We start from the raw sequence: 13307 nt of genomic DNA, 5'->3' as shown, positions 1-13307 counted from the left end.
GGCACTAGGTTGGACGACCCAGTACGTATCCCCGGAAGTGACTGACTAGTAACAGTGCGGGGAGACAGAAACGTGCAGAGCGAGGAGCGGAGCCAGAGAGCTGACACGTGCAGAGCGAGGGGCGGAGCCAGAGAGCTGACGCACGCCCTCCTATAGGCTTCGTAGCTCCTCGACTGGGCGGAGCTTTACCAGTCAGCCCGGGCAGAGAGCAACCGTCGCGCAAGCGCGCGCTCTCATTCTCTCGGCCTCTGACGGGGAAAGTTAGGTTTTGGGAGCGAAGAGGGTACGCAGTCACCCCGCCATGTCTGGTGAGTTAGGTCAGCCGCAGGAAGGCCCGTCACATTCTGGGCTCTATCTGCCGAACCCTGAGGGAAATGAGGCTGAGGTCCAGAGAAGTGTGAACCAAAGGGTCGGTGCCCCAAGGCGCAGGTCCTGGATCCAAAACGTTCTTGAGCAAATAACGAACTCACCTCGCCGGTGTAGCACCCCGTCGGAGGTGGTGCCTGTCGCTGTTTTGGCCGTCCAGAGGTACCTGTTAGAGGGTGAGCCACGCGACATGGAACATAAACCTCCGCTTTATTGCTATGATGTGACGATCTCGGACGGGGTGTTCCGTGAGAAGTGCTATCTGGACCCCAGGCTGAATTTTCTCGTATATAAAAATATTCTCAAAGTTGGCATAGAAGTGAAAATTTCCAGAGTCTCGTGTATTTACAACGAGAAAAGATTAGGCCAGGGGATCCTGTGCATAGATAACGTCCACTGTGGGGAGCCCCTGGAGTCTATTTCTTTAGAAATTCCCTTCAGAAATAGAGCGCACCGGGAAATCCCGGAGAGGCCGTTAAGAGGCGGAAAGAGCCATTACCTGGCCCTGTGGAATAACGAAGATCCATATGGAGATATCTGGTTAAGCAACAAGCGACCTGAAGAGCACAATTTTAACGGTAAGTAATTGGAGGGAACGACGGAGGGGTTAAGGTTTTCGGGAGCTTGCTTTAATGGGAAAGGAAACGAAGGTGCTTTGGTATTGTTAATTATAAGCCGGGAGTGGTAAGAGACAAGCTTTGATGGGTGACGGGGTTCCAGCTCGCGTCTTGCTTTGATTGTAAAAGTGGTCATTCAGGAAATGTCCGAATACATCTTAAATTTAATCTGACGAACGTAGTGATGTTGCAGTCAGTATTCCTCATGTGTTCGTTATACGTTTGACTACAGTGGAATTCATCCTAGTTTTAGTCCCATTCCAGTCATGGAAGTAGTACTTTCTGTGTTGGTTGGAAAGTGTATATAGATTTGAATTCGGCATAAGCGTTGTAAATATTTGTGGTTTTGCCTGTTTTAACTGTCGTTCAAAAAAGGATGTTCCGTGATTTATTCCTTAATAATTCACATTTAATGAAACGCCATTTTCTATACCTTTGAGTGTGGCAGTTATGTAAATGTTGTTTTTTGAATGTGTGATTTTGTGGGAAAGCTTGGAATTCTCATTTTTATGTTTCTTATTACTTACCATGAACAATACTAACCTGAGAAGTTCAGTTCTTCTGTTTCAGAAGTAGGAAGTTAACCTGATAATGCTAGCTCGTCCGTCATCAGCAAATGCTCTAAAATATATTTTTATCTGTAAGAGATGGAATAAGGGGAATGATAGTACTACAGTGAGAGGCCCGCGTACCGCAAAAAAAAAAAAAAAGTGTAAGACCCAAGTACAGTAAAGTGTTGATGACAAAATATAGAAGTGGGTATATTGGTGTTCTTCTCAGGTTTGCTGTATGTTTGAAATTTTTAATAATAAAATGGGTGGAGTAAGAGACCCTTTTTGCCTTCTCGTATGCCTTCAACTTTTCTCTTAAGATGGGGAAAAATGAATTATATTACATTGCATGATTTGTTATTTCCACTTCTCTCAAACATCTTTAACGTACATCTTTTTATACACTTTTCCATAGTATGGATGTACCATGATTTATATAACCATGCCCACATTAATGGGTAATTTATAATTTTAGGCAGTTATTGGTTTTTCAGTTTTAAATCCAGTGCTGAGCATCATTAAGATATACCTGTATTTGTTCACTATGTGCAAGTATTTCTGTTGAATGGTTGGCTTCCTAGAACTGAAATTGCTGGGTTAAAGACTATTTGACTTTTTTAATTAAATGGATATTGACAGAGCAGCTTCTTAAAAGGTTGTGCTAATTTACATTACCACTAACATATATACGACAGTGTCCAATTCCCTGTACTATTATTTTAAATTATATGTTTTGACTTTTTCTAATTAATTTGTAGGATTTCTTTGCTAATGGGTATTAAGTTTTGTCTGCCGTATTTTGCAAATTATTTTCTCCCACTCCATTCCTCTTAGTTTTGTGGTGCGATTTTGTGCTTTTAAAACTTTTCTATTAGGGTGTACACAGTAAAATAGAAGAGTCTTAAAAATACAGCTATCTATATATATATCTGTGTAACCACCCTCCTAGATCAAGATATAGAGCATTTCAAGAACCCCAAAAGGCTCCCTCTCCTCGTTCAATATCCTATTCTAAAGGTACCAATACGATCTCAGAGGCAGCGGTTTAAAAGGGAAGTTAGGGGAATTCCCTGGCGGTCCGAGTTAGGACTCCGCGCTTCCAGTGCTGGCGGCCAGGGTTCGATCCTTAGTGGGGGAGCTAAGATCCCGCAAAGCTGAGGGCGCAGCCAAAAAAGTAAAATAAAGTAAAAAGGAAGTTAGACTGTGCCACTCTCCTGCCTAAATCATTACAGTAGCTCCGCACTGCAAGAAAATCTAGACCTACCCAGGTCCACGTGGCGCTACGGCGGTTGGCAAACTGTCTGTAAAAAGCCGGATAGTAAATCTTTTTGTCTTTGCGAGACCTATGGTCTCTGCTGTAGCTGTTAAACTTTGCCATTGTTTATGGAAAGCAGCCACAGAAAATATGTAATTACATGGGTTTGGTTGTGTTAAAACTAGAACTTTATTAACAAAACCGGGCAGCAGCCTGGATTTGGCCTGAGGGCCGCAGTTTGCGGAGACCTGACCTACAAGGTGCCCTTACGCGCCTTTCTACCCGCTCTCCTCCGCCATTTTGTTTTGGCCACGCCAGCCGCCTTTTAAATCTTTAAACCTCCAAGCTCTGTCCTGCCCTCAGGTACTTTGCTCCTGCTTTTTCCTCTTTCTGGAAAGTTCCTTCCCATCCTCAGGTTTCAACTCAGATATATAAAATATATTAGAAAAGGGCTCTCTAAAATATGCATTCCTTCCGCATTTATTGTTATTACATCACCGTGCAAATGCCTTTCATAGAAGTGGTAACACACTCAAATTATTTTCTTTTCTTTCTTCTCCCACTAGTTTGTAAGATCCAGGAGGGCAAGCACTCTTTTTTTTTTTTTTTCCCTCACTGCTGTGGGCTGTTTCTCCTATACCCAGAACAATGTCTGGAACATAGTAGGCATCCAATACAGGTTCATTGAATAAAGGAATGAATGAAATAAATTACATTCCTGGATTTTCTAATGTTGAACCACTTTTGTTTCTATTTGGTCATGCTTGTTATTGTTATATTTGTATATTCAAGTGAATTTGGTCCATAAGTTTTGTTATTTTTTAGGAGAGTACTATTTCAGTTCGATTTTGATATCAGGTTAATTAATATTAGCCTAGTAGGATGAGTTACCTGTTTTTCTGTACTTAGCAGAAATCATGTGTTCATTGAAAGTTTGGTAGATTTTACCCCTAAAACGATTTGAACCTGGGACCTTGGGCCGGGATTGGGAATTGGGAGAATGATTCCTTTTCAGTTTTTTGAAAAAGTGGTAAAACCAATAATGCTTTTAGTGCGTTAAAAGCATTAAAAAAGCACTCCCTGGTGGGCTTCCCCACCAGGGAAGCCCAGTAGTCTACATTTTTAAATCTCTGTCTTGTCAGTTACATCCCCTGATGCATTCCTAATGTTTGTGTCTTCACCCTTTTTTATTGTCAGCCTTGCCAGAAGTTTGTCTACTTTCTTGGTATTCAAAACTAACAAAAGACTTTCAGGGCTTCCCTGGTGGCGCAGTGGTTGGGAGTCCGCCTGCCGATGCAGGGGACACAGGTTCGTGCCCCAGTCCGGGAAGATCCCACATGCCGCAGAGCAACTGGGCCCGTGAGCCATGGCCGCTGAGCCTATGCGTCTGGAGCCTGTGCTCCGCAACGGGAGAGGCCACAACAGTGAGAGGCCTGCATACCGCAAGTCTATATTGGGGAGATGTTTCTACTTTATTTTTGCTGTCCTCTTTAATTCTTTTTACTTCCTTTGTTCTTTTTTTGGCGGTGGAGGGAGGGGTTCTACCTTCTTGAGTCCAATGCTTGGTTCATTTATTTCCTTGTTTATTTCTTCCAAAAGCTTTAACAGTTCTGAAGTTTCCCATGAGTACTGCTTTGGCTGTATCCCCCAGGTTTTGAAGTATAGAAATTTCATTATTACTCCTTACTCATATTTTCTGATTTTAAATTTGAGTTCCTCTTTACCCCCAAAAGGTTAGAAAAAGCTTACTTATTAGACATGAAGTTACTTATTATATGAAGTTTTTAAATTAAAGTATTCCATATCCTTATTTTATAATCTATTTTATTTGCCCATTCCTTTGAGAGGAATATTGGCTTCTCTTTATGTTGGTGGTTTTGTTCATTTCTCAACATCTAAGTTTTCGATTTAGATGTTGCTGTAATGTGTAAAGTTTCATAGCTTGTTAATATCTTGGTCGATTTTACTCTATCAATATAGAATGTACCTCTTAGTCCCCCTTTTTTTTGGCCGCACAGCACCGCATGGGGCATCTTAGTTCCCCCACCAGGAATGGAACTCGTGCCCCTTGCCGTGGAAGCACAGAGTTTTAACCACTGGACCGCCAGGGAAGTCCCTCTTAGTCCCTTTTTGCCTCAAATTATATTTTGTATATTTTGATAGTACTGTTTACCACTTCCACTGTCTTTTAGTTAGCATTTAGGGCAGTGATTTTCAAACATGACTGGGCATCCATATAGCCTCAAAAGTGTTTTAAAATTCAGATTGCTGCACCCCATCACCAGTTTCTGATTCAGTACAACTACCCTAGAGTTTACATTTCTTTTTTTTTTTTTTTTTTTTTTTTTTTGCGGTACGCGGGCCTCTGCCCCACCAGGGAAGCCCTAGAGTTTACATTTCTAACACATTGATGCTACTGGTGCAAAGGCCACACTTTGATAACCACTAGCCTAGTGTATGTATCTTGGTTCATCACTTTATTTCCATTTTGTTTTAGGTTTCTTTCTACAGCCAAGATTTTGCTTTTTGACCCAAACCAATTCTTTTTCTTTCAAGAGATGAATTTAATCCAATTAAATTTAATGTAATTAATGATTATACCTGTTCTTGCAGTCCTGCTTTGTTTAGTGTATGCCATGCTTTATTTTTTTTACTATTTTTTTTTGCTTTCACAGGATTAAAATTTTTTTTCTTCTAGTGCTTTAGATGTAATATATTATATTTTTATTCTCTTTAATGTTTTAACAAAATCATTTGAACTTACATTTTATGTCAAGCTCCAGAATTATTTAGAATTTATAATATTCTCCTCCTGAACAAGACAAGAGGTTTAGGACTCTACTTGATCATGATGTAATTTGGCATACTGCTACATTGGATTTGCAGGTATTTGATTTAGGATTTTTGCCATCATAAATGTTTTGGGTTTATAGTTTTCTCTTTTGTACTATTTCTGTCATAATTTTTCAGGACTTATCTAAGTTTATAAAATGAATTGGTATAATTTCTATATTTTATTGTGCTCTAGAACAACTTATAGTTAAGAGAAAGAGCTATTCTTTGAAAATTATTAAAATGAAAATTGTTAAAAACCATATAAACCTGGTGCAATTTGGGGAGGTCATTATTTGTGAACTTTTTCATTTTCTTGCATGGTTATTGACCTGTTCCAGTGTTCTTCTGTTCCTTAGGGCAACAATATTGGTAATTCATATTTTTCTAGAAGATTATCTATTTCACTGATAGTTTCACATTTAGTGATATATAATTATATATAGTAATCTTTAAGATGATTTTCTCTATGTTTATAGTTGATCACATTCCAAACATTATTTTTTTGTTTGCTTTCTTCATGGTTGCACTTATTAAAGTTTTACCTTTTTATTAATTTTTCCAGGGAATTGGATTTGCCAGTTATACTGTTTTCTAATTCATTAGTTTCAGTTTTTAATCTTTATATTCCTTTCTATATTCCTTAGATTTATTCTTTTGCAGTGGTTTTCACTGTACGGTCCAAGGACCCCTAGGTGTTTCCCCAAGATCTTTTCAGGGGATTTGCAATGTTAAAAGTATTTTCATAATAATAATATTAAGGCTTTATTTATCTTTTTTTACTCTCATTCTCTCAGAAGTATAGAGTGGAGTTTTCCAGAGGGTACATGTCATGTGACATTGAAACAGACTGAATAAATGCCAAAGAAAATATGATTTATCCAGTTGTCTTCTACTAAGATAGACACTGAAGAGATTTGCAAAAATGTAAAACAATGCCACTCTTTCCACTACATTTTTGGTTTTGGAAAATATAGTCATTTTTCAAAAATATACCTTTTTATTATACATTAACAGGTTTATTATTGTTGTTTTAAAGGAATTAATGAATATTTTAATTTCTTAGTTTTACTTTATAGTATGGTAAATATGATAAATATTACCCACATAAACAAAAGCTTTTTGAGGTCTTCAGTAATTTTTAAGACTGTAAAGGGGTCCTGGGACCACAAAGTTTGAGAAACACTATTGTATTGCTTACTAACTTTTTATATTGAATATGTAGTTTATTATTATTTTCATTCTTTCTTTTGATAATGAACCCACTTATTTCTATGAATTTACACAGATTCCTCATTGTCTATGTATAACCTGTAATTTTTTTTTAGATTTCAGAGATATGTATATTCTATGAAGTTAATGAGTTTTTTTGTTTGTTTGTTTGTTTGTTTTTACCCAATCTGGGAAAATGTTAACCAAGCACGTATCTGATCATGGCTAACTGTCTGGACTCAATTGTAGCAGAAACAGTGGCTCTTACAACTGTGGTTTTATAAAATCATGTAGCTCTTGAATTTATTCCGGCTGGTAAAGGTGGTATATGTGCCTTCATTGATGAAGAGTGTTCCACATACCTTCTAGATAATTCAGAGGTGATCTACAATTTGTTTGACCATATTTAAAAGGAAATCACTTAATTACGTCACATCAAATATTAGGATCTGTGATCCTGGGCTAGTAATGTATTGGGAGAATCTGGAGGGAAATTTACACAAGATACCCTAATACTGAAAATAGTGTAGGGGGGCAGTGTTAATGGTACAATTGTAGTTATAAAAGGCCATTTAAACTTTTATTGAAAAGAAATTACAAGAATGGTTTTCATGCCAGAGTTGAGTAGGTGATACATTATATAAATAAAAATGGAAGTGGAGGATGCCTTAAAGAAATAAATATTGGAAAAAATACAAATACACATTTTAAAAGTTGGGACTGTGGGCTATGAGAGAGCAAAATGTGGAGAAAATTGCAGATGGAACCCCTCTTAACCAAGGAAGAATAAAATTAGAAATACAAGTTAATCTTTTAAAGATGGTGAATAGCTTTTAAGCAGTTTTGGCACTTGCTAGCAGGTTTGGAGATTAAAACATTTCAAAGTAAATTATATGGCGTATGAGAAGGTAATATGTGCTATGTAGAAAAATAAAATGGGATGGAAGATAAGTAAGGGGATCAGTTTTCTATAGGGTGGTTATGGCTAACATCACTGAGAAAGTGACCTTTGAGCAAAACTTGAAGGAGAAGAGAAAGTCACTCGGGTATCTAAGAGGAAATCACTTGGGTATCTAAGAGGAAGACATTCCAGACCCAGGGAACAGCAAGTGCAAAGGCCCTGTTACAGGACCATGTCTGGAATGTTTGGGAAATTTCGAACTTATACATATGAGACTAAGGTGAGGGCAGTAAAGAAATATATCATGAAACAATTCTATAAGTTAAATATATAAGTGCCATGGAAAATATTCCATGGCATTGAGTTTTTTCTTAAGGGAGGTAAGTTTCGATCCAAGTCTTCCAGGAAGTAATTACACAGTTTGATGAGGTAGAGGGCATTCCAGATGGAACATTCCATCTAGATGTGTTAGTTAACATAGGTGTTTACCTATATTCTAGTCACATAGTAAGTCATATATATATTTTAGCTATTATTATTAGGGATAATATTTATTACTAAGTTTTATATGTGAGAAGTATACAGACTGGTTTAGCTGGTGAGAAGGAGTTGCTTTGGGTATGATCTGGCTACCATTTTTAACCAATAAAATAGAATTTTGAAATTACCATGGCATATTTAGTAGGATTTTTTTTCTTTTTTGTATTCTAGATACCAGAATAATTTCCCTTTCTCACCTTGAAATGACCTGGTCTAACATAAGGAATTTTCCTGCATTGCTTGTGAGAATCTTGCATAAATCAAAACTGCGATACTATGGAAAACCCAATAAAAAGATGATTGAGCCATACCAGGTATAAGTAGTGATAAGATATTATATGTTAATTTAGCACTCATAAATTATAACTTACAGACCTAACTCTTTATTAGGATAATTTATGTTTAAATAACATATTTTAAAGTTCAACTTAATAATTTTAAAAATGAACAAATATATATTTCAAGGTATTTTTCTATGTAGTTTCTTATAGAAAAAGAAGTTCTTTCTGTATTAGTGCCCTTTAGTTCCCTTGATCCAGCTGGTCTCCTTCACACCTTTTTCTGTATCTTCAACTTCTTCTTTACTGTGCTTTCTACACCAGCATATAAATATAGTCTAGTCTTCCATTTTAAAAAAGGAAAAAAATCTCCTTTGACATCAGGACTCCTGTATTCCCTCTGTCCTTCTCTTCAGGCAAGCTCCTTGAAGTAGTCTATACTATATGTTTTCACTTTCTTGCCTCCCTTTTACTTCTCAACACAATTAGTTTGACTTTTTGCTTCAGCTGGTAACTCACCAGAGACCTTCTAATTGTCCAATCTATCTGACACTTTTCTGTTATCTTGACACTCTATGCCATATGGTGCTGATTTCTGTCCTGTGTTTTTTTTTAAACTTAACATTTTACTGTATTTCCACATGTTATCAAGAATTATTTTAGGTGCTTTATTAAGCTTTTATAGTAAAAGTTATACATATTTACAGGGAATTTGGAAAATGTATAAAGATATATAAAGTTGATAAATAATATCAAGCCAAATCTTACCACTCAGAGAGAACCACTGTTAATATTAAAGTGTATTTTATTCCCCTTTTTTATACGTGTATATCATATATATACACATATCTTTGATATCATATGTATGTCATAGATAGCACATCTATGCATATATGTATGCCTATCATATATTACATATAACTATGGCATATATCATAGTAAGTTATCTTACAAAATGGGAATCATATTGTATATAAAATTTTGTATCATTTAACATTTTCTTAAGTATTTTCTCATATTACTAAAAATTCTTCATTTATAACTTTTCATTACAGAGTCTCTCATATCATAAATTATTCAGTGATTCTTCTATAGTTTTGCTTCCTCATTCTTAAAATAAAATTTGAACACCCTGTAGATTAACAAATATGCATGTGCTTTTTTTTTTTTTCCTTGAATGCTTACATTCTTTTTTTTTTTTTAACATCTTTATTGGGGTATAATTGCTTTACAATGGTGTGTTAGTTTCTGCTTTATAACAAAGTGAATCAGTTATACATATACATATGTTCCCATATCTCTTCCCTCTTGCTATGCATGTGCTTTTACTCTTTTTTAACTAGACCTTTTTGGAAGTTGCTGACAGTTCAGGCGCTGTGTCAGTGATTATGTGGAATGCCCTGTGTCCTGAGTGGTATAAAAGTTTGCACGTTGGTTTAGTTCTTCTGCTTCAAGATTATTCTATTAAAAAGAGTCACCCCCTCAGGATGCAGCCTCTCCCTGTGGATCCACAGATCAAACTAATTTCTACAATGGGTTAAGTATTCAATGAATTTGTTATTTTATCGCTATTTTGTTTGTATAAATTTGCAAAGTACCATATCAGTCAAAAGCCCTTAAAAATTACTGAAGCTGTTAGAACCTGACAGACTTTAAATTCTTTTGTCCATAAAAATTTTTGAGCAATCACTTAATAAATATGTTTATTTATTATTGCATTTTTTAAGAAAAATCATCTGAGATATGTATTGTTGATTAATGAATGAGTGCCGCTTGGGATGTACTTATTTTCTTTCATTTTTTGTATTAAAATATTAAATTAATGACTTGAAGATAATTTTTGGTACTACGAGGTGCTATTTGAAAAGGCTTTTGTCAAAATTTTATTTTGAAATAGTTTCAAACTTACATAAAAGTTGAAAGGATAGTATGAAGAACTCTCATATACCTTTCACACAGATTCAACAATTGGTAACATTTACCTTTGCTTTGTCATTCCTCCACTACATACATATACACACATACACACACACATATGTATTTATCACCTCTGAACCGTTTGACAGTAAGTGGCAGCCATCATACATACCCCTTTACCTCTAAACACTTCAGTAATATTTCACTCTATATTTCCTAAGAACGAGAACATTCTATTATGTAATCACAGTATAGTTATCAAAATCAGGAAATTTAAAATTGATATAATACTATTATCTAACCTATGGTCAATATTCAAATGTTGCCAATTGCTACAATCTTGAAAGGGCTCTTCCTGATTAGTATTGAAATCACAGTACTGACATCTTGGCATCATCCTAAATATTTTGGGAGCATTAGAATTAATATAGTAAGTGATTGCTTTAAAATGTGGATGTGGTTTTTTTTGCATTTCCCTTTTTCAAAATTGTAGGACACATCATTCAACAATTTTAAGCATTGTTTTTGGCTTGTCATAGTTTTATACTAGACCTTTATTTCTGTGTATTCTGAACTCCCTAGCTGACCCATTAAGCTTAATTATGTAAAGAATGTTCAAATAATGAAGCCTTTGTTCACTGTTTACTGAAATATATGTTTAGGAAAATCTCATATGATTCTCTATTAAAATCTTAAGCATTTGGTAGACATCAATCTTGCTGGATGAACAGGTCATTACTTAGATAGTTTGGTACAACCAGTCCATAATCTCATTACTCTTTATTACAGGAGAAATTAAACTCATATTGCTATTGAGACTTAATTAAGAAAATGTAGTAAAATTTGGCGAGAGGAAGCTAATTCAAAATGTGTATTATTGTGTCTGCCAATTTATAAATTCTTTCCCACAACCAAGCATCTCCAGGTGACAAAATTGCTTTAGTAAAAATTGAGACATTCTTTGTCAATAACAGATAAAGTAAGTAACTTTGTCAATGTCACATAATAAATCACTGGCGTAGTGAAAATTGAAACCTAGTTTTCCTGATACCTAATCTAGTGTTCTTTTTACTAAATACAGTGTTTTCTGGTGTAAAGAAAATTAATTTCTATCACAGTTTTTATGTGTCTGTGGACAAATCTAGAAATGTGTCTGTACTAATAGCTGCTTCTAAACCTTAAAAACATATGGAAAGTGGGACAATAGACAGCATGTGACAAGTAGATACAGCCATTAGAATGTAGCAGTGAAACTGATTGAGCTGTATGCTACCTCTGCTACATAGAATTATAGGGCCAGATTTTCATAATGGAAACTCTCTTTTTAGGATATGAGAAGCTATTTACATTTTCAAGTGAATAATTGCAAATATAGAAATCGTTTTTAAAGTGAGAGCCTTGATGAGAATATATTGAAAACGTTCCTTTTAGCCTTTACAACAGTCTTACTTATTAGTGTTAGCATCAGTCTCTGTTATCCCATACCTTTTTGATAAGTAATAGGACTTTGTTCCTCTTTATCAGGGGTCAGCAAACTATTTCTATAAAGAACCAGACAGTGGGCTTCCCTGGTGGCGCAGTGGTTGAGAATCTGCCTGCTAATGCAGGGGACACGGGTTCGAGCCCTGGTCTGGGAAGATCCCACATGCCAAGGAGCAACTAGGCCCGTGAGCCACAAGTACTGAGCCTGCGCGTCTGGAGCCTGTGCTCTGCAACAAGAGAGGCCGCGATAGTGAGAGGCCCGCGTACTGCGATGAAGAGTAGCCCCCGCTTGCCACAACTAGAGAAAGCCCTCGCACAGAAACGAAGACCCAACACAGCAAAAATAAATTAATTAATAAACTCCTACCCCCAACATCTTCTTAAAAAAAAAAAAAAAGAACCACACAGTGAGTACTATAAGCTGTGCAGGCAGTATAGTCTTCTTCACAACAACTCAGCTCTGCCTTTATAGAGTGAAAGCAGCCAGAGATAATATGTAAACGAATGGGCTTGGCTGTGTTACCGTAAAACTCTATTTGCAAAACACAGGCATCCATCTACAGGCCGTAGTTTGCCAAGTCTATGTGTATAAGTAGATGTCAATACTGGCTGTACATTAGTATCACTTGGGGAGCTTTAAAGAATCATGAGCACCCCACCCTCAGAGATTCTGAATTAATTACTCTGAAGAGGGGACCAAGACATTGGTGTGTCTCTAAAACTCCTCAGGTGATTCTAATGTACAGCCAGGGTTGAAAACTATTGATATATGATCTTTTAAAACCTCAGTATGATTAATGATCTTTTGAAGGGAAAAAAAGTTTTGTAAACCATGCTAGGCACAAGGGACACAAAGATAAGTAATATAGAATTCTACCCTTAAAATTAGTCTAACAGGGTAACATATGTAAAATGAACAAATTACAGTAAAATGAAAGACTGCTGACAGTAAACAGTAAGAAAAAAGAATGAATGGAAGGGGAGAGGAAATGAACAGAAATTGAGGAAAGAATGAATGGTCTGGAGAGTGGGAGAATGGGTTGAATTGGAGAAAGTATAAGTGAGGGTTAGGAATAATAGCAGGGTAGTTTAAATGTTATGAGAGGAAAAATGAGAAAGCGTATGTAGTTGGGGCCGGTTTGGTCAGTTTAGGAATAAAGATCTGATAGCATCACTGCCCTCTAGGTGTCGATGTTGGAAGACAAATTATTGGGGTAATTTAGCTTGGTTTATTTTTTCATACTTACACATATAGTTCCAAGTTATACAAACTAAGATGCAATTTTTTAAAAAACTAAATAAATGGAAGCTTATAAAGATGAAAATTCTATTGCAAAAAAAAAAGGACATATTTGC

The 13307-nt window shown here is 36.1% G+C and overlaps 1 protein-coding gene across 1 annotated transcript in view; it reads left to right on the top strand.

Moving 5' to 3' along the window:
* Positions 1 to 236: 236 nt before the first annotated feature.
* RADX (RPA1 related single stranded DNA binding protein, X-linked) overlaps positions 237 to 13307 on the top strand; it is a 63926-nt gene continuing 50855 nt past the window's right edge. The window contains exons 1-3 of the mRNA XM_019949487.3: positions 237 to 944; positions 8446 to 8588; positions 9896 to 10088. Coding sequence (XP_019805046.1) covers positions 302 to 944; positions 8446 to 8588; positions 9896 to 10088 — 979 coding nt within the window. The 5' untranslated portion in view covers positions 237 to 301. The remainder of the gene's footprint in view (positions 945 to 8445; positions 8589 to 9895; positions 10089 to 13307) is intronic.

This window comes from Tursiops truncatus, chromosome X, assembly GCF_011762595.2.
Source record: "Tursiops truncatus isolate mTurTru1 chromosome X, mTurTru1.mat.Y, whole genome shotgun sequence".
Lineage (NCBI taxonomy): Eukaryota > Metazoa > Chordata > Mammalia > Artiodactyla > Delphinidae > Tursiops > Tursiops truncatus.
The sequence above is the reverse complement of the archived record's forward strand: the minus strand, read 5'-3'. Positions and strand labels throughout refer to the sequence as shown.